Source organism: Chiloscyllium plagiosum, unplaced genomic scaffold (genome assembly GCF_037043375.1).
Source record: "Chiloscyllium plagiosum isolate Xiang-an unplaced genomic scaffold, Cpla_swu_hap1 HiC_scaffold_33, whole genome shotgun sequence".
NCBI lineage: Eukaryota > Metazoa > Chordata > Chondrichthyes > Orectolobiformes > Hemiscylliidae > Chiloscyllium > Chiloscyllium plagiosum.
Window position 1 is genome coordinate 31265762 of NW_028270171.1, and position 27859 is coordinate 31293620.

General features: G+C 43.6%; 1 protein-coding gene across 1 annotated transcript in view; it reads right to left on the bottom strand.

Annotated features, from left to right (window-relative positions):
• Positions 1–9500: 9500 nt before the first annotated feature.
• sgsm3 (small G protein signaling modulator 3) overlaps positions 9501–27859 on the bottom strand; it is a 191309-nt gene continuing 172950 nt past the window's right edge. The window contains exons 19-23 of the mRNA XM_043680029.2: positions 26668–26716; positions 24222–24307; positions 18809–18931; positions 17581–17641; positions 9501–11264 (exon numbers count right to left, since the gene is read on the bottom strand). Of these exons, the coding sequence (XP_043535964.2) occupies positions 11181–11264; positions 17581–17641; positions 18809–18931; positions 24222–24307; positions 26668–26716 (403 nt within the window). The 3' untranslated portion in view covers positions 9501–11180. The remainder of the gene's footprint in view (positions 11265–17580; positions 17642–18808; positions 18932–24221; positions 24308–26667; positions 26717–27859) is intronic.

The following is a 27859-nucleotide window of genomic DNA, read 5'->3' on the forward strand; positions in this document are numbered from 1 at the left end:
ACTGCAGAATTCGGCCTGAAGCACTGCCTGTCCTCTTTAAGCAGATTTGTGGTGCGTCATCATTACAAATTTACATCTGTAATGGTACTGACAGAACTTCCTGACTCCAAATATGACTGCCAAACCTTCCTTCTCTACCTGAATGTATTTACGCTCTGCATAGCCAAAGTCCTGGATGTATAGGCTATTGGGTGCTCTTCTCCATTGGGCCCCTATGGGGTGAATACTACCCTGATGTCTTTTAGGGAGGCATCAGATGTCAATATTAGATCTGACATAGTGTGCCAACACCTTCGAGGATGAAAGCTGCTTCTTCGCTTTACTGAAGGCTATGGCTCAGTTACGTGAGCATTTCCAAGACTGGCCCTTTTTGAGGAGTTAATGCAAAGGTGCCAAGATGGAGGCCAGGTTACGTATGAACTTTCTGTAATAGTTCACCAGCCCAAGGAAAGGCCTAAGCTCTCGTGTAGACGTGGGAGTCAGTGCACCTTTGATTGCCCTCAATTTATGTTTCAATGGGTGTAACCCGGTCTTGTTGATGCTGTAGCCCAAGTAGATCACTTCCTGTGTCTGGAACACACATTTTTCCCTTCTAAGGTGTATGTCCACCTGGGAGAAATGTCTAAGGACTTAGAGAACTTTGACAAAGTGCTCCTTATTTGTCTTCCTGCTATTAGCACGTCATCTAGATAAATGGTAGGTCTTGCAAAATGTTCTTCATCATCCACTGAAAAATGGCACAGGCTGATGATAACCAAAACGACAATCCCGTATGTTGGTACAAACCCTTCTGGGTATTAATTGTAACACACCTCTGGGAATCCTCATAGAACCATAATTGCAAGTATACATGGCTCATGTCCAGTTTCATGAAGGATAGCCCCCCTGCCAGATTTGTGTATAAATCCTCTGTGCGAGGGATTGGGTATTTATCCAGCTGCAAAAAGTGGTTTACTGTTTGTATGACGTGGAAGTGCAAAGAGACTTTGGAGTTTTAGTTCAGGACTCTCTCAAGGTAAACCTGCAGGCTGAGTTGTAGTTAGGAAGGCAATTGCAACGATGGCATTTAGTTTGAAAGGACTTGAATATAAAAGCAGGCTCTATAATGCTCTGGTCAGGCCACATTTGGAGTATTTTGCACAGTTTTCAGCCCCGTATCTCAGGAAGGATGTACTGGCCCTGGCGCACGTTCAGAGGAGATTCACGAGAATGGTCCCAGGAATGAACAGTGTAACATATTAGGAACAGTTCGGGACTCTAGGTCTATACTCAAAGGAGTTTAGAAGGATGAGGAGGGATCTAACTGAAACTTATAGAATACTGAATGCGCCGGACAGAATAGATGATGTTTCCATTTGTAGGGGAGACTAGGATTCAAAGGACAGCCTTAGTGTAAAGGGAAAACCTTTTACAACAGAGATAAGGAGAAACCTCTTCAGCCAGAGTCAATCTATGCCAAGGAAAGCTGTGGAGGCCAGGTCATTGAGTATATGGCGATAGATAGGTTCTTGATTGCAAAGGGGATCAAGGGTTACAGGGAGAAAGTGGGAGAATGGGGTTGAGAAACTTATTAGTCATAATTGAATGGTGGAGCAGACTCAATGGGCTGAATGGCCTAATTTCTGCTCCTCTGGCGCATGGTCTTATGGTTTAAAATCCCCACAAAGGGAAACTGACCTATCAGGTTCCACAATTTGGTATGACAGATGCAGCCCATTCTGCAAACTGGACTGATTTAATGATTCCCTCATATTCCAGCCTTCTGATTTCTGCCTCTATTTTTGCCTATAAGGCAAATGGCACTGGGCGGGCCATGCAGAATCATGGAATTGCTTCCTGGTCAACATAAAAATGTCAAGATGGCAGCAAAGTAGGCCTCCTGAGCCAGGGCTCCTCCACTCCGACCAGTTTTCTTTCTTTCTTTCCTTGTATTTTTCTTTTTACTTACATCTTGTCCTCAGCTCGAACGACATCGGCAGCAGTGAGGAACCCTAGTGCAGATTCTTGTAGGCACTGCACAGACCTGAGTAGTAGAAGATAGAACAGTACAGCACAAAATAGGCCCTTCAGCCCACGATGTTGTGCCAACCACTGATCCTCATGTATGCACCCTCAAATTTCTGTGACCATATGCATGTCCAGTAGTCTCTTAAACGTCCCCAATGACCCTGCCTCCATAGCTGCTGCTGGCAACGCATTCCATGCTCTCACAACTCTGTGTAAAGAACCCGCCTCCAACATCCCCTCTATACTTTCCTCCAACCAGCTTAAAACTATGACTCCTCGTGTTAGTCATTCCTGCCCTGGGAAATAGTCTCTGGCTATCGACTCTATCTCTGCCTCTCATTATCTTGTGTACCTCAATTAGGTCCCCTCTCCGCCTCCTCCTTTTCTCCAATGAAAAGGTCCGAGCTCAGTCAACTTCTCTTCATAAGATAAGCCCTCCAGTCCAGGCAGCATCCTAGTAAACCTCCTCTGAACCCTCTCCAAAGCATCCACATCTTTCCTATAATAGGGCGACCAGAACTGGACGCAGTATTCCAAGTGCGGTCTAACCAAAGTTTTATAGAGCTGCAAAAAGATCTCACGACTCTTAAACTCAATCCCCCTGTTAATGAAAGCCAAAACACCATATGCTTTCTTAACAACCCTGTCCACTTGAGTGGCCATTTTAAGGGATCTATGTACCTGCACACCAAGATCCCTCTGTTCCTCCACACTGCCAAGAATCCTATCCTTAATCTTGTACTCCGCTTTCATATTCGACCTTCTAAAATGCATCACCTCGCATTTATCCAGGTTGAACTCCATCTGCCACCTCTCAGCCCATCTCTGCATCCTGTCAATGTCCCGCTGCAGCCTACAACAGCCCTCTATACTGTCGACACTTCCAACCTTTGTGTCGTCTGCAAACTTGCTGACCCATCTTTCAATCTCCTCATCCAAGTCATTAATAAAAATTACAAACAGTAGAGGCCCAAGGACAGAGCCCTGTGGAACACCACTCACCACAGACTTCCAGGCAGAATATTTTCCTTCTACTACCACTCGCTGTCTTCTGTTGGCCAGCCAATTCTGTATCCAGACAGCTACATTCCCCTGTATCCCATTCCTCCTGACCTTCTGAACGAGCCTACCATGGGGAACCTTATCAAATGCCTTGCTGAAGTCCATATACACCACATCCACAGCTCGACCCTCATCAACCTTTCTAGTCACATCCTCAAAGAACTCGATAAGGTTTGTGAGGCATAACCTGCCCCTCACAAAGCCGTGTTGACTGCATTTAATCAAGCTATGCTCTTCCAGATGGTCATAAATCCTATCCCTCAGAATCCTTTCTAACACCTTGCAGACGACAGACGTGAGACTTACTGGTCTGTAATTGCCGGGGATTTCCCCATTTCCTTTCTTGAAGAGAGGAATTACATTTGCCTCTCTCTAGTCCTCAGGTATGACTCCCAGTGTGGACTTCACGGTGACAGCAAGTCAGCCCAGAGTGGACATGAGTAAGGCCTTATTTACTTTTCCAGTGTGAGCTTAGGATCTGCCATCGGAATCAGCAGCTTAGGCATCGGTGGAGGCAATGTTGGTGTGGTAGGCCCAGCAGCGAAAGATGACGCCTGAGGATTGGCTATTTTGTCATTGGCTGGGTTCAGCACTGGTAACAGTGATACAATGGCAGAAGGGCATCACAGGGCCAGTGATGAGGTGGGCCCGGCCATGAGAGATGCGACTGTGACAGTGGGTTCAATGCAGGTAGTGGTGAGGTGGTGGGGGATGAGGATCGGTCCAGTGGTGAAAGATGGCACCTGAGGAGTGGACACTTCAACACGGGTTGTGTCTGCTGTTAGACAGCTGTGAGGCAGTGAAGGATGAGGTGTACATGTCATTGATAATGAGCTAGCTAAGGACTGACAGACCCTCTTTTAGCTATATCTTTCCATGTTTTTACTTATTCTTGAAACTATACAAAATGGCACCAGATTGTGGCTGCAGTGAAAAAGCTTTTTACTGTATTTTACTGTTTTTTTTTCCCAATGTAAAACACACATGACAATAAAATCATCCATTCATGTAAGGCCACTTTGGAAGGCCCTTGATCTTCCTGAAAGATTTCCGGGTATTTAATTTGATTTCACTCAGGCGGCCATTTTCTAATCGAAAAATTGAGCCAATGAAGGTGAACTTTGCTCAATTAATTTCACCCCATCAAGCTTGGGCTTGAGTCCTTCACTACAATCAGTGGTAACTGATCCAGCTGCTTCTCATGAGACCGGAATTGAAGTTGTACCATTAATCCGTAAACATTCCCTAGTATAGATTCTCAGTCGAGCCAAGAACTTGTACAAATGTAAGGATTCCAGTTCAGAATGAATTTTGTTCGAGACTGTATCTGCAATCACTGAAACAGCTGGTATCAACCTCCATCAGTTGGATGACCAATTAACCAGATGTCTATTTCGATTAGTTCTGATTTGGATATTGCTAAGCAATTTAACTGTTCCAAATCAGATGTAAGGGTGCACTCTCCTGGATACTGGCCTACGAATTCTCTTATTCAATTTAGATTTAATAGAAATCCTTTGTTACCTCAAGTTCTACCAATGGCCTGCTGGCCTGGATCATGAAGAAACTTTTAACCATCTGGCCAAGGCTTGGCTTTGTTTTGGGGTTTTGCTGTGGGCTGACCTACAGTCCCTCTGTTCAGATGTCCTGAATGAGGCAATGCAATTCCCTTCACTCAAGTGGTGTTCCCCAAGTTCAGTTGGACCGGAATATCCTGCAACTTGTGTGCTCCACTTGCCGCATTTTCCAATGATAAAGCCAGTTGTGGTGCCTGTTTCAAGTGCAGTTGGGCTTCAGCTAGTAGGCACTTTGCATGGTTACATCATCAATCCCACATACCAAACGATTTCTCAGCATCTCATTAAGGATTAAACCATGCTTCTGCCAGTCGTCTTAACCTAGTCAAAAATCCAGATATGGACTCACTTGGTTCTCAAATTGCTGAATGCAACCGAAAGCGTCTCAGAATTACAGGAGTCTTGCGATTGTAACATTCTTTAGCTAAATCTGTCAAAGTTTGGAAGGTTTTAGTAGCTGGTGCCTCAGGGAAATTTAGGCTCTTAATAAATGAAAAACTTGTGGGTCTGCAAACTGTTAGGAGACTTACTTTTCTTCTGCCCCAATGTCATTTGCTCAGAAAAAAATTACGTATCCTTTCCACATACTGGGCCCAGTCTTAGATGGCAGGAACAAATGAGTCAAGCTTCCCAAATAACAGCATGAAGCCTGAAATATTTACCCTAACTCAAAGATAACTGTTGTGAGCAGGTTTCTTCAGGACCATGTTTTACTCTCGACACCACTGAAAGAACTCCACGTAGGCCATTATCCCATCACTAAGTGACCCTTTATTGATATGTAGAAAGTCCTTGACACTGGTCCAGCTCCATCAGAGCCAGTTTTCAGATTGTCAGAACGTTTGACACTTCTCTTTATATCCGTCAACCAGAGCTCCTTGTTTGGACCAGATTAACAGTCCCAAATAGGGAACACATATTCCAGCTGGCTGACCTTGTTACAATCACGACATTCTGGCAGTATATTCCAGACACTGATATCTCTGTGTGGAAAAAAGCTTTCTCCTACCTGCACTTTTGTTTTTTTTATTGGAAAACTCTTCAAACTGAGTCCTCTGGTTCTCAATCCATTTATGACCAGGATCAGTTTCTTTCTATTCACTATGTCGAGACTCCTTATAGTTTTGAAAACTTCTATCAAATCTTCTCTTAGCCATCTTCTCTCAAAGAAAACAGTCCAAGTTCTCTAATTTTACCTCATCACTGAAATGTCTCATCCACAGAAGCTTTCAAAGGTTCACTCCTGAATCTGTTTCGAATACCAATGCACTGCAAATCCTAACCATTCATGATGGAAATAAAACATCATGTTGATTGTGCCAATCATCTTCACGAGTTCAAATCTCTAGCAAATATGTGCTGAGCTGTTTTCTAAGAAAATCCTAGCTTTTCCAATCTAACTGTTTAAGTAATCAATCGTACTGGTTGTACTGTCAATAACCTCTGCAAACTCCAAAGCCTCAGCTGTTTCCCTGCCCAGATTTTGTAACAATACACCAACTTGCGCCATTTATTTTATCAAAGGAACTGGCATAATTTCCTGGCTTTTACACTCTGTGCCTCAATTTATAAAGTTCTACTTGGTAAAACCATCTTGTTAACCTGGAGAAAGTGAGGACTGCAGGTGCTGGAGATCAGAGTCGAGAGTGTGGTACTGGAAAAGCACAGCAGGTCAGGCAGCATCTGAGGAGTAGGAGAATCGACGTTTCAGGCAAAGGCCCTTCATCAGTCTTGTTAACCTGTCCTGTTACTTTCTAAGATTTATGCACCAAAAAAGTCTCTGTGCTGTTGCACCTTCAAAATTCTCCCTTCCAAAATATATTAGCCATGGATCCATTCATTCAACAGTCTGATGCTCTCTCAAGGTCTATTATTCATCTTCCTCATTGTTTAATACACTAAGTTTTGCAAATTTTGAATTTTGATAACCGTCCCCCAGCCTGCATTGGAGTTTAATGCATATCTATTATTCTACATTTACCCCTAATGCACCTAACCTACACATCCCTGAACACTATAGGTAATTTCCCATGGCCAATTCACCTGACCTGCACATCTTTGGTTTGTGGGAGGAAACCAGAGCACCCGGAGGAAACCCACGCAGACACGGGGAGAATGTGCAAACTCCACACAGCCCTGAGGCTAGAATCGAACCTGGCTCCCTGGCGCTGTGAGGCAGCAGTGCTAACCGCTGAGCCACCGTGCTGCCATTCATTGCAATGGTTGCAACATTCAATATTCACTCTTTTATGAACAATTCAGAGTTAGATCTTTTTTTCTTTTAAAAAATACCTTTTATCTTTTTCAGTGTATGTTGCATTCATTTCTCATCTCAAATTAATTTCTCGGAGAATGTCATTCACATGGGAAGACATTAATTGTAAATTATCCCTGTTGCAACCAACTGAAGATGTGGCTCACTAAAAACGTGGAACCAGTTCATCCCTCCATCCTGGCACCTGAACAGTTTGGGGTATTTTGTCTGGAACAGCAACAAATTGGGAACCTTGCTGGGCAATTGGTCATAAGAACAACATACAAACTCATTAAGAAAATTCTCCAGTACATATTTCAGAAACTCTTGCCCCTCTCTCGACTGTACAGTTACCGTTGTATTCAACACTGGAGTAAAGTCTCCCATTATCACTACTTTGTAGTTCTCATATATCTCAGTAATTGTATTTCAAATATGCTCCTTCATTATCAGATAGCCTTTAAAATACATCAAGTTGTGTAATGTTTTCTCTGTTGTTTCTTAGCTTCAGCCAAATAGGTTCTGTCACTGACTCAAGAGTATTCTCTCTTTAGCACGGAATACTATTTGCAACCCTTCACGGAAGCAAACCAGAGAATCTGTCTCAGCCTCAACCTTAAGACTCAAACCTATCCCAGGTCAAGCACTGGTCTACTCCTCCACTAAGATCAATGGAGAACTCCTCCCACAGGTGGAAAACTTCCTCTGCCTAGGAAACTATTCTAAGTTAAGTTTGACATTGATGTAAAGTTTCAACATTGCATCTAATCTGTGGGTTCCACCTTTGGATATCTAAGGATAGAGTTTTCAATGACCATGACATCCGTGCTGATACCAAGGTCCTTGTGTATGAGGCAGTCATCCTTCTGACACTTCTATATCACTCCAAGTCTTGGACTACACATGGACGCCACCTCAAGGCCACTAAGAACCAATTAGCGTCATTTGAGACAGATTCTCCACATCAGCAGGGAGGACAGGAGTATTAACATCAGCGTCTTTGAAAGAGTCAATAGCACCAGCATTGAAGCCATGGTCATCCAAAACTAACTCCGCTGGGCTGGTCACGTGCTTAAGATGCCTGAGTTCTGTCTGCCAAAACAAGCTATCTTTGCCCTGCACACAACAGGCACGCAAATCAGGGGAGGACAAAGGAATCATTTTAAAGACGCCTGGAAAGCTTCCCTCAGGAAATCAACACGCTTGTTCAGAAGAAACTAATGTGGAGGATTTGGAGGACACAATTCTCTCAAAACACCAATTGGCAAGAGGAAGTATGGAAAAGGAACTGGAGAAAGGAATGCCAACAATCCACCTCCCAGAAACACCTGTCAAATGTGTGCCATAGGACCAGACTCACAAGGACCCACAGAACCCATGAGCAGTCACACAGAATATCCCGGGGGAACAATCATACTCGTTAGCGAGTGATTGCTGAAGACTAGTGTCAACATAAATTATCACATGCATTCTTTTCTGAAGCTAAACGAGATGTCTTTTGCTCCTTGTTCGATTGTTTAACCATTTGAAAAGCTGCATTGTGATATGGAGCCAAAGTCAATTCTTTGCACTGCAAGTCCACACTGGTCTAGATGAATTGCTAACCTGACACCCAGTCCACCTCTCTTTTTCAATTCCTGTCCCCCAGCATTAATACTAATGGGGCAATAGTCTGTGGGTTCCTGTATTTTATGCATTTTCCTAAGCTTTCTTATATTTTCCAATGTCTTACCACTGTATGAAATTGTTGCAGTAGGACCAAGGTTCCCTCTCCCTCCTTCTGACAGATCATTAACAGTTAGCATAGCTTTACCATGGGTTTGCCAGAGAATCGATCAGTGGGTGCCTCAACATCTCTGATGTGAGAGGCAGTCATAAGTTGCAGGTTGTAAGGAGCAGGAAACAGAATAGTAATTTATTGACACATGCATTTTCACAAAAATACAATGATAAGTTTTATAAGTTGACATATCACAGCACCCAATTTAATCCCATAAGTCCCAGATAAGTAAAAAAAAAGTAAAAATTCATCACATGGTTCCATGGTTTCGGGTCTGCTGGACAACTGGGCCAAACCTGCCACTGCTGAAACCTCTCTGACACCCCGAGGCAAGACCTCCACCCCAGGCCACTGGAAGACAAAGAAGCCTCCTCTGAAGCAAGGATAAGTTCTCCAGGCCAGGATGAGACCTTTGTGCTGGAGTAGACCTTAACGCCCAGCTGCAGGAATACCCTGAAGCTGCCAAAGAAAACTTCCACGCTGGGGCAAGGTCACCACATCAGGCCGATACCAACCCTCCTGGACAAGACCACCACACAGGGAGACCATCCTGCCAGATGCTAGGCCTATACTACCATTCCGGGTTGCTGGAAGCCTCCAAGTTGCTGGGCCTGGGTCAGGAGAAGATATCTGTTGTCAAAGACGTTAAAAGGTAAGGAACCATAACAAATGGAATTCTTTTGTTTAAAAATAGCACAGGAAAAGGAAGTAAAGTAGAGAAGACGAGCTCCAGGTTCCTGCACTGAGGAGCCCTTATACTGCACTGCTATTCTACCATTATCTTGGAATTTGGAAGCAATAAACGGCATAGACACCCAACATCAGTAACCCAGTAATCATTTATTTCTTATTTACAAATAGCTAACATGATAAAAAGTTTGTACACACAGACCAATGATTGAAGAAAAGTCAAGGAAGACAAAGAATAAAACTCAATTATCTGGAAATTCAAACTGGGAGAAGGCATGTGGATGATATTGAATCTGCTGAATCCTACAGGACTTGCACTGCATACCAACGCAACAAGTGACTTGTTGCTAGAACCACTTTCAGCTGGGAATGAGGGGTTTTGGAATAATATGGCATTTCCAGGAATCAGTGAAATGCTGTGACAGTTGTCACAAAATTCATTTTGTAATTTTTCTACCTAATTACACAGTAATTTTGCATTTAGATCGGCACATTTTCCCAGTTGTTGAGGTCTTTGCTAATGGTCAGCAGCCCTTACTGGCAAACAAGGCTGCAAGAGGCTCAGGAGATGGACATTTTTGGGACTTGGGTAGACGGATATTCTTTGCATTCCATAAGATGCATACGTCGCCTTCTTATGGTTTCTCCTTAGTTGTGGCCTCATTGTACCCTGCAGTTCAGACAATATTCTGCAGCCTGGGTGGGCAATAAATGAGCCTTTTGTTCTTTAATTGTCTGTCAGTGGCAGCATCTCTGCACCTTCTCCCCCCCCCCCCCCCCCCAGCTGTAGGTTCATGTAAATACACTGGACCATCTGGTAAAACCTGCTTATTGGATCAATCTTTCAGGACACAGGAGATAGCTATTTCCAGACACACTCCTTCAGAAAGCACTAATAATTGCTTCATTAGGAAATCAACCTTCCCATGCTAAAGCAACCAAACTAAAAGAGAGCGCAACCCTGATTGTTAAAAGCACACGGGCATCCAGAAATGGTAAATAAATATAGTTATGGCAGCTTTTAACTGCCTTAGAGTATTTCATTACATTAAAATGCGCTACATTGTCAATTTGATCCCTTGCAACATCTGGTAGTTGTGGCTAGCATCTGTTTGAATTGATCCAGTTTTGAGCACTGCAGATGGTCTATATTATTGGAACATGTAGGACATTGGGGAACTGCATTCATCATCATTTCTACATGCTGAGATCTGTCACCAAGAATGACAAAGTGACACGGGTGTGCCCTTTGCTGTCTTCTAGGCTCAGTATATTTACTGCTCTCCTGGTAAAGAACATCGAGCGGTCTACAGGACAGGCTGGAGGATTTTAGTCCAAGAGGCACTGCCTCATGTTTGGTTTATTCATTCAAACATTTGTTATTGAGCTGTATCAAAGCCCAAACTCTGGCCTTCACAAAAATAAGGACTAGAATCAAGGGAGTGATGAGACACTTAAAATACCTTTTCTAAAGGGTGGACTCCCTTAGCAGGAAAGGAAAGGCTACAGCACAGGTCAACTCACCAAATGAAATCAGGATAGCAAAGACCCCCAAGCATGTTAATGAGCATTATGGAAGAGCTGAGTGCTAGTTTTGGTGTGGACAGAGGGAATAGGGCATGGAATGTGAGGGGTTCAGGGGAATATTTACAGGATTATAATGAATTATTGTTTCATTGTGGTTTGAGTGCAAGGCAGGACTTTGCCAGGACTGATTTAGATTGGGGGATCACAATGTCAACAGGCACCTGTAGAGTCACATGCTCATGGAGATTTGGCGTTGAGTGTTTTCATTGGAGGAGAGGAGTTATTAACCATCAATATCCCAGCTAAAGAGATGATGCTTCACCAGCATGTCCTGGACTCCATCTTTTAGAGGCTTCTTCTCTTTGTCCTAAGCAGAAAAAAAAAGCTGTTGTGGTCAGATGGTATTGCTCAATTAAACAGAGCTTCCTCTTATTCAGTGTTCACGGTCTCTTCCCCAGTCTTACTGCAACTAAGAAGAAACATAGAGATCATCCTTCCCTAGCCACAGCCACACAGAACTTTATAAGACTATTACTCCCACATACACATTCCACAAGATACAAACTCTGCCCCACACACACCTCTCCCATCTGAGGTATCACTATCCTATTGAACTTCTCTATATACAGAAACCTCACTTAGGCCAACCCCATCAGCACCTTACACACATCCCAACTTCCCTCGCATACAGACCATATCACACCATAAACATTGCACCCTTCGTAATTTCACTCCCTCCACCAGTGAATGTACATGCAAACAGAAACAGAAACATCACTATTACCAGATCCTTCCCCATCCTCCACTTCCATAAACACAGACAGAACCACTTGACTGTAAATGGCACACACCCTCAACACACTGAACAGGCTCCAAACTGTGCTTACGCACATCGAGCAGAGGTCAAACATCAGGCATACACTCCAGTGAAGTGGGCACTGAACTTCCTGTCAGGCTTCAATGTCCAGTGGAGTGGACACTGGATCACTGTCAGCTTGTAATTTCCATTGGGTCCCTATAAAGGTATATTGTCAAGAAAATAGAGCCTGGGTACCCACAGAGATAAAATGTCTAATGAACTGTATGCCAGCTTACTGTGGTGATGTAAGGTCCAGTGGAATGGACACCAATTTACTGTAGCGAGGTAGGAACGGGAGTAGGCCGTTCAGCCCATCAAGACAACTGTGTCAGTGCCTTTTACATAGCCTATCTCCTTAACCCTTTATACCATTGATAATACAAATTTGTCAACCTCTACTTTAAATATACTCAAAGACAGAGCTTCCACAGGCCCCTGCGATAGTAATTTTCAAATTTTAATGAGAAAATCTCTCGCTGTTTGAAACTGTGAAGAATACAAGCCCAATTTTTCTTCATTGGGCAGCCCCACCATTCTGTGAACAGGTCAAGTGAACCTTTGTTACACTCCCTCTATGGCAATAGGAAAGATGGCAGGGATAACCTGGCCCATGATTACCTACCTGTCCTTCCTCCCTTGCTGCCCCTTCTTCAACCTCTCCTGCTCACACCTCTAGGGACTGAGACCTGAACACCACTCTTCCGGTCTTCTGGCTGCTCTTAACAGGGCCAAGCACAGCCTATAAACTGCCTGCCCATCAACCAGAGCTCCTGTTGTTGCAACTACGGTGAGATTTTCATAAAACTCCCTGTCCTCCCCATTCCAGTGTTAATATAAACTCCAGTCCATTGTTTTTATAACCCCTGCCCAGTAATTTTATGCCACCCCACAGTTCAGTAATATCATAACACCCTACCAGTCCAGTGATCCTCTTTTTATTAACACCTCGAGAGCCCAGTGTTTTATAAAATAACCCCCACCCAAGTTGTGTTTTTTTTAAATACCCTCTGTCCAATAATCTTATTAAGCCCTCCCAGCCCAGTAATCTATAAACTACTCACCAACCAATTCGGTGATTTTATAAACTCCACCAACCAAGTCTAATTTGTTTTGATATAAACTCTCCCCAACCCCCAGCTTAGAGATTTTTACAACACCCCCCCCCCCCCCCCCAGTGTAGTGATTTCACAGTCACAAACTGAGGATGACAAGGACAATAGCAGCAATTGCACAGTCCTTCCCGTTTATTCCCCTTCCTCCCACTTTCACACAGCATGAGCAGCTGACCAGCACCAAGCTGTTTGTCTGCACTCCACCACTGGCAATCTAAGGCCAAACAGCAGTGCCTGGCCTCCCCTCCCCTCACTATTGGACCTTGCATTGCTTTGCCTGTGTGGTAGCCGGTGTGCAATGGTTTCCTCACATTAAAAGAACTGTATAGGAACCTTCCACATCCTCAGGATGAAGTTTGGGACCCTTATGAACTGTCCCATCAGTGACAGACTGGAACGCCACACCGCCATCATTGCCCGGAACTCAGGCGCTATGTTATTGACATTGCTGCCGTGAGTGAAATCCGGTGGGGGGGGGGGGGGCAGGGGAAGGACAGCTCAGAGAGCAAGGTGGGGGCTATACCTTTCTCTGGAAAGGCAAGGCTGAAGGAGAGCACTGCATCCATTGTGTTGGCTTTGCTGTCAAAAATGAACTGATGAATCAACTTAAAGACTCCCTTTGCAGAACAAGCGAGTACCTCATGACAGTCCTAATCCCCCTTGCTGGGAACCAGTATGTCATGCGATTCTGCATATGCATCAATGCTTGATGCAGAAGATGAGGACAAGAAGGAATTCTAATCCAGCTTTGACGAATCTCTCTCACTGGCCCCTGCTGCAGACAAACTAATCTTCCTCAGCGAAAGTGCAGACCCTTGGGGCGATGTAATCGGGTAAGAGAGAGGAGGGAAGCAAAACTCCAATGGCACCCTTCTCCTGACCAAATGCTGTGAACACAATCTCCTCATTACTACCAGACTGTCCCACCAAAGTGACAAATACAAGACAATGTGGCAACACCCGAGATCCAGTCACTGGCATCTCCTTGACTACGTCATCATCAGAGTAAGGGATCGGAGAGGCATTATCGCTGGACTGTTAATCCAGAGACCCAGGTAATGCTCTGGGGACCCAGGTTCAAATCCCGCCATGGCAGATGGTGGAATTTGAATTCAATGAATATCTGAAATTAAGAGGCTAACAATGACCATGAATCCATTGTTGATTGTTGGAAAAACTTCGTGAGAAAGTGAGGACTGCAGATGCTGGAGATCAGAGCTGAAAATGTGTTGCTGGAAAAGCGCAGCAGGTCAGGCAGCATCCAAGGAGCAGGAGAATCGACGTTTCGGGCATAAGCCTGATTCCTGGAAAAACTTGTCTGGGTCACTAATGCCCTTCAGGGAAGGAAACTGCCATTCTAACCTGGTCTGGCCTACATGTGACTGCAGACCCACAGCCATATGGTTGACTCTCAACTGCACTCTGGACAATTACGGATGGACAATAAATGCTGGCCCAGCCAGTGATGCCCTCATCCTGTGAATTAATTAAAAAAAAGTTCAAAATATCCACGCCATGGCAGGAGATTTGACTGCTGTATGGACCATTGCCTGATCAGAGCCAGGATCAACATAAATATAGCCTCTCCACAGCAGAGACAACAGAAGCAATGCCGCAAAAAGTTCAAAGACCGGGAAAAAATAGTGTCATACAACCAACTCCTCTCCACACAACTCGTGACCCTCAGTGACACTGAGTTGCGGGATTCCAACAGTCTCTGGTCTATCCCTAAGACTGCCATGGCCAATGCCTGCAAAACTCCAGTCGGTCACTCAACCAGGAAACACCAAAACTGGTTTGATGAGAATGATCATGAGATCCAAGAACTATTAAACCGTGTAATTTCTGCGTGTAAAACAGTAACTGCACTAGGAACAGAAATGAAAGACCTACGGGTGACTGATGGCAGAGGTCCAAATCCATATCCCTGATATAATGAACAGGTAGTGGATGGAGAAAGCACTGGAGGCCCGAGTGGCCGAGAACAATGACATGCAGGGTTTCTTCTGGGCTGTCAACGCCAGCTATGGACTAAACCCTCAAGGCCCCACCCACTGCTGGTCAAGGACAGAGTGACTCTTATCAAAGATAAAGAAGCCATCAAAAACCCAAAAAAAGCCATCAAAAGTGAGGGGAGTACTTTAGAGACCTCCTCAACTAGGACTCTGTTGTTGATCCAAGCGCCCTTGAATGCATCCCACAGCATACTACACACCATGAGCTCAGCAACACCCCAGGCTTACACAAAGTGGAGAAGGCCATCTGCCAGCTTAAGAACAACAAGGCTGCTGGAGCAGACCGTATCACTGCCATGGCATTGAAGCAAGGGGCAAAGAGCTCCTGCTGCAGCTCCACGCCTTTGTCTGCCTTATCTGGAAGGAGAAGAGTATCCTGGCAGAGCTCCAAGACAACAGAGTCATGAGTATTTTCAAAAAAGGGAACAGGTCTCACTGTGGTAATTACAGGGGAATCCCCTCGCTGTTAACCGTTGGAAAAGTCATCGTGAGGGTCCTACTCAACCGTCTCGTCCCTGTGGCTGAGGAACTTCTCCTCCGAACCATAGTGTGGCTGCCTGCCACAAAGGGGCACAACGGACATGATTTTCACCACACGATAGTTACAGGTGAAATACAGAGAAAAGAACCTGTACATGGCCGCCTTTGACATCATTAGTGGGGAAGAATAGAGCGTCCTTGGATCCATCACTGGCCCATTGCTCATTCGGAATAGTGCCAGGCAGGGCTGTGTCATTGCCCCAACACTGTTCTCGATCTACCTCGCTACAATGCTTCCCCTCATTGCTGACAAGCTCCCTGCTGGAGTGGAGCTAACTTACACAAACTGCGGGAAATTATTAAATCTCCGTCGCCTTCAAACAAAACCAAAATCACCCCAACCAATGTCATCGAGCTGCAGGATGCAGATGATTCTAGGAGGTGTGCAACCACTGAGGACATACTCCAGACCAGTGTCAGCATCTTTACAGAGGCATGTGAGGGTATGGGTCTCCCTCTGAATATCCACAAGACCAAGGTCCTCCATCAACCCATTTATCCCTACTCTCTGTTTTCTGTTGAACAGCCCAATTATTAAATCCATACCAGTAGACTATCTCCGATCCCATATACTTTAATTTTGCTTCCCAACTTGTTATCAAAAGCTTTCAGAAAGTTTAAATATACTTCATCCATCAACTTTCGTTTGTTGATTTTGTTAGTAACATTTTCAAAAAAATTTCAAGTTTCTCAAATATGATTCTCCCCTTGCAAAATCCATGCTGACTATCCCAGATTATTTTTATCCAACTGTCCATTTATCATGTCCTTATTGAAAGATTCTTGCATTTTCTGTATTACTGATATGAGGCTGACAAATCTGAAATTCCCTGTTTTTTCCCCTTGCTCCTTGATCTTGAGGGCATTAGCAATGAGGAAAAGTTCAAAAGACGGAAGTTGAGAGGACACTTGAGAGGTCTACGCAATTATGAGAGGCACAGATCGGGTAGATAGTCAGAGACTTTTACCCAGGGTTGAAGTTTCAATTACAAGGGGGCAAAGGTTCAAGGTGAGAGGAGGAAGGTTTCAGGGAATGTGCGAGGGACGTTTTTCACGCAAAGAGTAGTAGGAGCCTGGAATGCCACAGTCAGAAGACGTGGTGGAAACAGGCACATGGGTGACATTTAACAGGCATCTGGATGGTTACATGAATAGGGAGGGAATAAAGGGATACAGACCAAATAAAGGCAGAAAGCTTGTTTTTTACTTTAGTTCGGGCATGATGATTGGCACAGGCTTGGAGGGCCGAAGGGCCTGTTCCTGTGCAGTACTTCTCTTTTGCTTTTTGTAAAACAATGGGTGACATTTACAAGCATCCAAGCTTCAGAAACCATTCCAGAATCTATGGTATTTTGGAAAATTATTACCAATGCATGCCTGTAGCCATCTCTTTCAACATTCCGGTATGTAGACCATCAAGTCCCAGGAACATTTGACCATCTAGCTCCACTAATTTCACCAGTAGTGGAATGCATTCAGGTAAAGTGCCCTTAAGTTTTGTATCTTTGGTATTATTCTGTATTTGAGACATACCTGGTGCCTTCCCTTTGTTTCTTACCTCACTTGTAGCTTTTTGTACTCCCGCTACCAGCTTAACTGCCTTCCAATTTGGGTTACCCCACAAATTCCTATCCCCTTGACAAGCAAGTTTAAGCAAACCAAAATAGCACTAGCAAATCCTTCTGTGAGGATATTAATCCCAGCCTAATAAAATGTAATCTGTCCAATTTATACAGAGATCCATCTGCTCCAGAACTGGTCCCAGTGCCTCAGAATTCGGATGGCTTCCATCCAACACCAGCTCTCTAGCCAATTAATCAATCCTCCTGCTCTTATGATCATTAGCACATGGTGCTGGGCGTAATCCCATGATAACCGTTTGAGGTCCTGCTTTTTAATTTCCTTCCATATCTCCCTGAATGCCTCTTTCAGGAACTCATCCCTCATTGTAATGTCTAGTGAAGTGGATATTGGCTCAATGTAAGGTGTAATATCCAGTGGAGTGGACACTTGCATATTGTAGAGATGTAATGTCAAGTGGAGTGGATGGAGTATCTTTAGGGGTGTAATGCCTAGTGGAATGGGGACTGGCTCATTGTCTGGGTGCAACCTCCATGGGATTGAAACATGGCACCTTCAACATGGTTCGTTCTTTACCTCTTTCCTAATGGGCAGTTCCCAATCCTGAGAAAGGCTGAATGCAAACCTGGATAAAATCCTGTAACACAGAATGAGAAAATTCATTTACCATCGATATTATACTGTAGAACAAGAGATATGCTGTTTGTGACGTGAGTGAGTGCTAAAACGTTGAAGAGAATATAATCACAGTGAAAGTGTAATTCTCTTCATTAATCAAGTTCTCTAATCTCAGGGCACGCTCACTAAACTGCCTCACAGCGTCAGAGACCCGGGTTCAATTCCCGCCTCAGGCAACTGACTGTGTGGAGTTTGCATGTTCTCCCCGTGTCTGCGTGGGTTTCCTCCGGGTGCTCCGGTTTCCTCCCACAGTCACAAAGATGTGCAGGGTCATGTGAATTGGCCATGCTAAATTGCCCGTAGTGTTAGGTAAGGGGTAAATGTAGGGGTATGGGTGGGTTTCGCTTCGGCGGGTCGGTGTGGACTTGTTGGGCCGAAGGGCCTGTTTCCACACTGTAATCTAATCTAATCTAATCTAATCAAATCTAATCTAAACATTTTCCAGATATGTTCCAACACCAATGTCACAGATACTCATCATATGGGCCCACTGATAAGCTCTGTAGTAAAGTCAGCAACAGATAGAGGGGAACTTTCTTTACTTGCTCACAGATGTTGGTATGGCTAGGTCAGCATTTATTACCCAACCTTAAATGCCCAGAGGGTAGATAAACAGTCAACCACATTGCTGTGGGTCTAGAGTCATGTATAGTTCAGACTGGGTAAGGTCAGTAGATTTTCTTCCTGAAAAAAAAAGATTGTGTTTTTACGACAATTGGATAGCCACAATATTTATTTTATTCCAGATTTTTGTTGGATTCAAATTCAACTATTTGCCATAATGTGATACAAGCCACATTCCCAGACCATTAGCCTGGGCTTCTGGATTATGTCAAGAGTCATTTTCACTACACCACAGCTTCTCCATTTGACTGGTACAGGTGACGAGTATCAAGCATAATCCCCTCCTGGATGAGGTGGGGAGAATGGCAGAAGGCATCTTTTGTGAAGTGGAATGGGGGTACATCGATGGTGGGTGTCATTGCAAACTTTCAGGAACAAGACATTAGCATGGACTCCCAGAGGAGCAACAATAAGACAAAAGAAACTGACTTCAGTTGAAAGAAGTGATTAGCAATACAGGAACTATTCCTGCACAGCAACATCATTCAGACCAGTTTCTCACCTCAATTCACACTTGATTTGGACCCAGCCAGGACTACGGAGGAACGACCACGGCTGATACCATTTCTCCACTGTCTGTATACTTGAACAGAGAACCTCCAGCCATAGTGGCAGAACCTGCTCACTGTAAGGAGCATCGAAGAATAGTATTCATGACAAGCACAATGCAATCCAAAATAATGATAACACACATTACTAACGTCACAAACGTAAGAGCAATGAATAAAAGGAATACAATGAGCACTTTGGGCAGAGAGGGTGGCAGTGAGAAGTGACTGAGGAGGGTTCTGGGAGAAGCCGGTTTGCTCACCATGACTCAAAAAGGAATTGTGGAAGAATCTTCAGACAAGGTCCTGATTACATTATGAGTTCAAAAATGATTTGCTGCACAGTAGGGCTCCTGACTGGTGAATATTAATCAGGTGACTTTCTTTCCTCACATTCAATTCAGAGCCTTACAGTTTTAGAATAGTTGAAATTTGACTGTAGTGCAGGGTAGAGTACATGACTGTTTTATGGTGGATAATGTATTTAGAAAGCCTCTTAGTTGGTAAGCAATAACTGTATATTTAAGTAACTAGATAAGATCTATTCATTTACTTATTTAATTTCTAACTGAGTAGTTACTAGAGGGTTAGAAATGGCAATTCATTCGCTTCTCCTGCAAGATGTGGGAGATCAAGGACCTCTCGAATGGCCATGTGGATTGGTTGGATCAGCACTGCTGATGCCCTAACCCCAATCTTTCCGAGTTCCCTGAATTCAGGAGTTGTACCTCTGGATTAGGAACCAGCTGTGCCTCTGGACTGCTCACGTCACTCTGCTCTTTCAGGAAGGTAAGAGAGGGAAACCAGGAAATTACAAACGAGCTCGCCTAACATCTGTGATGGGGAAATTGTTAGACACTATATTCAAGGATAGGGTAACTGAACACCTTGAAAGATTTCAGTCAGTCAGGGAGATTCAGCATGGATTCATGAAGGGTCATGTTTGACAAACCTCAGTTGTTTGAAGAGGTGGCAAAGGTAAGTCCAAGGATGTGGCTTATGTGGACTTCCAGAAGGCTTTTGATTATGTCCCATACAAAAGACTGGTGGAAGAGCTAGGTGGAAGCCCATGGAATTGAAGGCAAATTACTGACATGGATCGGAAATTTGTTGAGTGGCATAAAACAGGGATTTGGAAGAATGGGTAAGTAGTTAAATTGGCAGGATGTGACTGGTGTGATCCCACAGGGATCTGTGTTGGAGCCTCAATTATTCACAATATTCATTAATGACTTAGATAGGTGGTATAACAAGTTAACAATTGAAATTTGCTGACAATTCAAAATTAGGCAGGATTGTACACAGTGTTGACAGCAGCATAAAATTACAACATGACATTGACAGATTAGTGAATGAGCAAAGTAGTGGCAGATGGATTTTAATATAAGCATATGGGAGATTATTGAGTTTAGACCGAGAAAGAATAGATCAGAGTATTTTTTAGAAGGCATAAAAATAAATACAATGAATATCTAACGAGATTTCGGAAGCAAGTGCATAGCTTTTTAATCTCCGACAAGCAAGTGCAGAAAATAGTCAAGGAGGCTAATCCAAATGCTGGCCTTTGTATCTAAAGGGCTAGAATATGGGGATCCAGATGTTATGCTGCAGTTATACAAAACCCAGGTTAGACTCTACTGAGAGTACTGAAAGTAACGCTGGGCACCAGACATTAAGAAGGATGTTTTGACCCTGGAGGGAATTCAATATAGGTTTATGAGGATGACACCTATACTTTAGAGGTTAAGTTACAAGGGAGGGATTAGACAAATTAGGACTTTCCTCTCGAGAACAGAAGAGTAAGTGGTGATCTAATCAAGGTCTTTGGGATACTAAGAGGGAACATCAGTGTAAATAAGGATAAACTAATTCCACTGATTGAGATTCTAGAACTAGGGCATAGTCGAAGAATTAGCACCAGGCCATTCAAGGGAGATGTAAGAAAACACTTCTATATGCTAAAGAGTAGTGTATATTTGGAACTCTCTTCTTTAAATGATGGTCAATGCTAATTCAATTGTTAAATTTAAATCTGAGATAGACAATTTTATTAAGCAAGGGTATTAAGGGATATGGGTCCAAGGCAGACATATGGGGTTAGGCACAGACCAGCTACTGAATGGCAGAGCAGGCTCAATGGGCTGAATGGTGTACTCCAATTCCTGTCATCCTCTAAGAAAGTCAGGGCGCTGCACACAGAATAGTACTCTGGACATCAGGTGATGAAGGAGCGTCGCTCCGAAAGCTAGTGTGCTTCCAATTAAACCTGTTGGACTACAACCTGGTGTTGTGTGATTTTTAACTTTGGACACAGGAAGGCAGGGATGATGGAAACTGAGTTCCACAGATTGGAGCATTAACCCAAGAGTAACTTTAGATAACAGACGAAAGACATGAAAGACAAGCCATCTCCAAATAAAGCTCTCTTGTACATTTGTTAAAAAGCTACAAAACAATATCATTCATTGAAGGGGCAGGGTACTGGAATTACTGTCACTGCAGTTATCGGAACAGATGCAAACTGACCATAAGATGTAAGAGCAAAAGTAAGCCATTCACAACCCATCTGTACTGCTATTTAACAAAATCATGCCTGATGTGATAATGCACTTTCTCCCCATGATTCTCAATTCCCTTGCAGATTAGAAATCCGTCCATCTCAGCCTTGAATATACTTAGTGACTCAGCCTTTACAGTGAATAATTCCAGATTCACCATTATCTAAGAGAAGAAATTCTTCCTCATTTCTGTTTTAAATAAACAACCACTTGTTATGAGATTATGCCTTCTGATCCTGGACTCTTCCATAAGGGGAAACATTATCTATGCACTGACCCTGTCAAGTCCCTTAAGAATCTTGCATGTTTCAGTAAGGTTGCCTCTCATTCTCCTGAGTTCCAACAAGTGTTAGGATAAAACAAAATGAAGGCTGAAGCACTGAGGGAGCACTGCACTCTCAGAGGTGCTGGACACTCAGTTAAAACATTAAAAGGTGGTGTGTGTCTCAATGGTTAGCACTACTGCTTAGCAGTGCCAGGGACCAGGGCTCAATTCCAGCAATGGACTTCTGTATGTGTGGAGTTTGCACAACGTCTGCTCGAGTTTCCTCCCACAGTCCAAACATGCGCAGGTTAGGGTGGATAGCCCATGCTAAATTGCCCATAATGTCCAGGGATGTGTAGGTTAGGTGGATTAGCCATGAGAAATGCAGGGTGACAGGGATAGGGAAGAGAGATGCTCTTCGGAGAGTCGGTGTGGATTTGTCTGTTTCTACACCATAGGGATTTTGTAAAACTGAGGCCCTATTTGCTTGTGCAGGTGTATGTGAAACAGCCTATGTCACTATTGATCCTGGCTACTATCTAATCTTTCATCAATATCAGTAAAATATAGAGTCATTGAAACCCTACAGTGCAGATTTGGTTCTAGTCTCTGTCAACCCTCCAAAGACATTCTACTAGACCCTCATTCCTATCCCTGTTACTCTACATTTACCATGGCTAATCTATCTAACCTGCATATCCCTGGACACTAACAGGCAATTTAACACTGCCAATCCACCTAATCTGCATATTTTTGAATGGTAGAAAGAAATTACAGCTCCTGGCGGAAACCTATGCTGACACAGGGAAAATGTGCAAACCCTACGCAGACAGTCACCCAAGGCTGGAATCGAACCTAGGTCCCTCATGCTGTGAGCAGCAGTGCTAACCAGGTTTCATCACAGTGCCATTTTTGAAATCTTATAGTTTGCAAACTGGCTGTTACTGGTGCGAAGGTAGAAGACAGAGGGTGATGGTGGAGTGTTGTTTTTCAGACTAGAGGTCTGTGACCAGTGGAGTGCCACAAGGATCGGTGCTGGGTCGATTACTTTTCATCATTTATATCAATGACTTTGGATGTGAATGTAGGAGGTATAGCTAGTAGGTTGGCAGATGACACCAAAATTGGAGGGGTAGTGGACAGCAAAGAAGGTTACCTCAGAGTACAACAGGATCTTGATCAGATGGGCTGAAGAATGGCAGAGGGGGTTTAATTTAGATAAATGTGAGGTGCTGCATTTTGGAAAAGCAAATCATAGCAAGACTTATAACTTAATGATAAAATCCTAAGGAGTGTTGCTGAACAAAGAGACCTTGGAGTGCAGGTTCATAGTTCCCTGAAAGTAGAATCATAGGTAGATAGGATAGTGAAGAAGGCGTTTGGTATGCTTTTGTTTTTGGTCAGAGTATTGAGTACAGGAGTTGGGAAGTCATGTTGCAGCTATACAGGACATTGGTTAAGCCACTGTTGGAATATTGCATGTAATTCTGGTCTCCTTCCTATTGGAAGGATGTTGTGAAACTTGAAAGGGTTCAGAAAAGATTTACAAGGATTTTGCCAGGGTTGGAGGATTTGAGCTATAGGCTGATAGGCTGGGGCTGTTTTCCCTGGAGCGTCGGAGGTTAAGGGGTGACCTTATAGAGGTTTATAAAATCATGAGAGGCATGGTTAGGATAAATAGACAAAGTATTTTCCCTGGGTTAGGGGGCTCCAGAACTAGAAAGCATAGGTTTAGGGTGAGTGGGGAAAGATATAAAAGGGACCTAAGTGGCAACTTTTCCACACAGAGGGTGGTGTGTGTACGGAATGAGCTGCCAGAGGAAGTGGAGGAGGCCTGGTACGACTGTAGCATTTAAAAGGCATCTGGATGGGCATATGAATAGGAAGGGTTTAGTGGGAGATGGGCCAAGTGCTGGCAAATGGGACTAGATTAGGTTAGGATATCTGCTCGGCATGGACAAGTTGGACTGAAGAGTCTGTTTCAGTGCTGTACATCTCTGAGACTCAATGACTCTACAGCTGAACGATAATGTACTCTCAGTGATAATGTTCTCTCAATGATGATTACTTACATCTAAATGGCCTCAGACTTTCCTTGATTATAACCTGTGGCCTTAAATGGATGGTGCAATTTTGACATATTGTTACCTCAACATCAGAATATTCAACATTCATCCTGGTTACACAAGGAATCCTCAGATTTAATGGCAATAACTAAATGTACTTATGGGGCATGCCACACTAGTCTGATCTCATTTTTAAAGCCTAACAGCAATTCCATTTTTTGATTAATTTCCTACAACCAGAATTTCCTCATCTCCTTAAGTTTGTTTTCCAATCGAACTGTTCCTTGCAGCCTTTTTATAGGATCTAGTTTATTGATGTTCCTTGTTAATTTACATTCCAAAATACATTTGCCCAACTTTTTTGTTTGAGTCTGAATATCTTATTTAGGTTGGAACTCCAAGCTGATACACCCAACCCTGATCCATGCATTCATCATCATTTGGACACAAAGGCATAGCATTGAAGATAATCACTTACTTTAATCCCACACACACCAGTGACCGAAATTTCACATCCATCTGTGCATGTGCAGCATCGTGACTCATGTTCACTGACTGGACAGCCTGAAAGAAGGGAAACCGAATTTAGTATAAAGACAAGATGTTGGAGATACTCAACAGATCTGGCATCATCTGTGAAGACAGAAAGATAGTATACTACCTTTATGTCATTCAGACCCTTCAGCCTGTTCCACCATTCAATGAGATCATGGCTCATCATAGCTCATATTCCTTAATACCTTTACTTGACATTTAAAATTCATGGGCGGCACAGTGGCTAACACTGCTGCCTCACAGTGCCAGGAACCTGGGTTCGCTTCCAGCTTCGAGCAACTGCCTGCATGAAATGTGCTCATTCTCCCTGTGCGTGCGTGGGTTTCCTCCGGGTGCTCCAGTTTCCTCCCACAGTACAAAGATATGCAGGTTAGGGTGGATTGGCCATGCTAAACTGCCCATAGTGTTCAGGGATGTGTAGGTTAGGTGCATTAGGCAGAGGTAATAACCCAACAAAACCTTTCCCTGCACTTGTAGCCATTGGTACAACTGAATGGCTTGCCAGTTCATTTCCGAGGGGAATTGAGAGTCAACCACATTGCTGTGCATCTGGAATCAAATGTACGCCTGACTGGGGAGAACTGCAGATTTCCTTCACTGAAGAACATTAGTGTATTAGAGAATTAGGAGGGACCCACTGCAATTCAGTTAATAGTTACTCAGGAAAAGTTATACAATTAAAAACTGAACTTAATTCCTGGCTTAAGTATTAATCTAACACAAAACCTGCCATACATACCCTCCCCTATACAACTATATTTGCTCCACATCCATAACACCACAGACTCCGACCTGCTGCCCTCCTGTTCACCTGGAAACCATAATCCACCCGTGGCCACCCCAATGCCCCTTACACTGATTCGATTTGATTTATTGTTGTCACACGTGCCTAAGTACAGTGAAAAGTTTTATTTTGTGAGCAGTGCAGGCATATCATAGCAAACAAGGACGTACAGCAAATAGGGTGCTTAGACAGAGTGAGACATACAAGATTACAGCCTACTGCTGAAATGGCCTGATACCTCATTCCCCAACCCAGCAATTCTTGCCCATCCTTAATTTCCCTGGATAAGGTAGTGATGAGCTGCATTCTTGAAATAGTGCAGAGTATATGGGGTCAGGATGCCCACAATATTGTTAGGAATGAAATTCCAGGATTTTGACCCAGTGAGGTGAATGAACGGCATTATATTCTAAGTCAGGATGGTGCGTGACTGCAGGGAGAACTGGTGGAGTTCCCATGTATCTGCTGCCATTGTTCTTCTGAGTGTGAAACATCGTGGGATTAGAAGGTGCTATCAGAGGAGCTTTGGTGAATGACTGCAGAGCATCTTGTAGATGGCACACAGTGTTACTACTATGAATCAAAGATGGAAGGCATGGATATTGTGGGTAGCAGATGTGATGCCAAATTAATGCTGCTTTGTCCTGGATAGTGTCAAGCTTCTTGAGTGTTATTGGAACTGCACTCATCCAAGCAAACGGTGAGTATTCCGTCACACTTCTGACCTGTGCCTTCTAGATAATGGATAGGCTTTGGGGAGTCAGGAGCTGATACTGGTAATGTCACTTGAGTAGTACTCCAGAACCCCAGGCTAATGTATATGGTACACGGGCCGAAATCACATCATGGCAGATGGTGGGATTTGAACTCATAACAAGTTGCAATAAAATGTTACACTAATGGCAATAATGTAACCACTCTTATCAGATTCCACAAATGAATAAAAAAATGATTCCCAACTTCAGACCTGCTCTTGTTACTTATTTGTTCATTTTCCACCCTGGCTCTAGGATTCTTCCACTGCCCCTAAAGTATTTCTCCACTCAGTCCCAGCCACAGTGCTTAGCTTTCATTCAGTTTGCACATAGATTTGATCCCACTTCAGTACTCATCCTTATCTCCCCTGTCAACCCCTCAACTTAGCACCTTCTCCACTAGCTTTGTTACTCACTTTCAACTCCTTCATTCCCACTGCCCAACTCACTCTTATCCCTGACCTGCATGATGTCCCACCCCACTTAAATAGTCCCCTCTCCTGTGCCATATTGCGCTCCCACTTCATGATTGACTTCCTCCATCCCACATTGCCCTTCACTCTATCGCTTACATTTTCTGTCACACATCTCTTCCCAAGTTCATCATCATATCCTCTGTCCGCCAGTTCCATCACTCTCATACCTCATCTGTTATTCCCCCATAATCCATCACTCAAATCTCCTCTCCCCCGAACCTCCCGAATTCCATCACCCAAATCCCCCAACCCTCTATCATTCACATTCTGCATTTCTTATCTACCATTACTCCTCTAGTGACTCCATTGTTTCCGTCCCCCATCCCGTATTCCTACTACTACTCTATCACTCACTCTGTACAGAAGTTCCTCGGGAGTCAGCACCTTCCCATCTTCATCCAACCTGTAAAAACGAATCAACATTAATTAGTGGAGTTGAGCATCCAATTACATTAAAATGTCACGAATTGTCTAACCCTTGTACAATCAATAGAGCGAGGAGAAGGGTTAAGCCATCTAGCATCAACCCTCTTACACTTTTCAGTAAGATTGAGGATGATTTTCTTGTTGCTTTAATTCCACGTACCTGCCTGATCTCCATAACAAAAATCTCTCTAATGCTTCCCTGAATATATTCAATGACTCAGCCTTCACCACACTCCATGGAAAAAAAATTCCAAAGATTAATGACCCTCCTCACCTCCAACTTAAATAGGAGGCCCCTATTTTAAACATGTGCCCCCTTGTGCCCCATATTCCCCAATGAGTGGAAACATCCCATCAGTATCTATTTGTCAATTGCCCACTGAATGTCAGATATTTCAATAAGGATATAGCTGCATGACTCTGTAATATCCTGATGCCAATGTCCCCATTAAACTCTCAAGATTGTACATCATGGCATTAGACAAAGCATAGGTAAATCACTTCAAATAACTTTGCTTAATATGATTCCGTTTTAACATGTTTGTTTTTTAGGATCTGTTACCTCAAATTATGTGGGTATTTTCAACTCAACGTCACTGATTTCCCTGCACATCTCCTTCCCAGCCTTCCTTCCGCAGTTACCTATACCTGCCATTGTTTCCTATCTTTGACTCCCTCCACAATTGCACACCTTTGCCTTGCAGCATGCCACACCATTAACCCCTGAACTATCCTCCTTGATTTATCTATTTAAGTGCTTCCTCCCCCGACTGTATTTCTGAACTCATATGGAAGGGCTTTATCTCATGGCAGAAGTTGGTTGAAGCATGAACTCTGCAGCATCCCACACCACCTAACTCCCTGCACTTACTAACCTCTGCCATAAATGGAGTGTGATCAATCTAAAAAGACAGATATTATTTAAACAGATTTTTAAAAATCATGTGCCGGATAGGAGGTACATTATGTTGCATTTCTTTTGTTCTACAAGACGCGCAGTTAAATGCAGCCACATGAGGATACCTACAGTAGAGATACAGATCACATGATTATGGCAAGCCAACCATTAACTGAGGGTACACTGATTCATCTATTTATATAGCACAGATTTGGTCCTTCA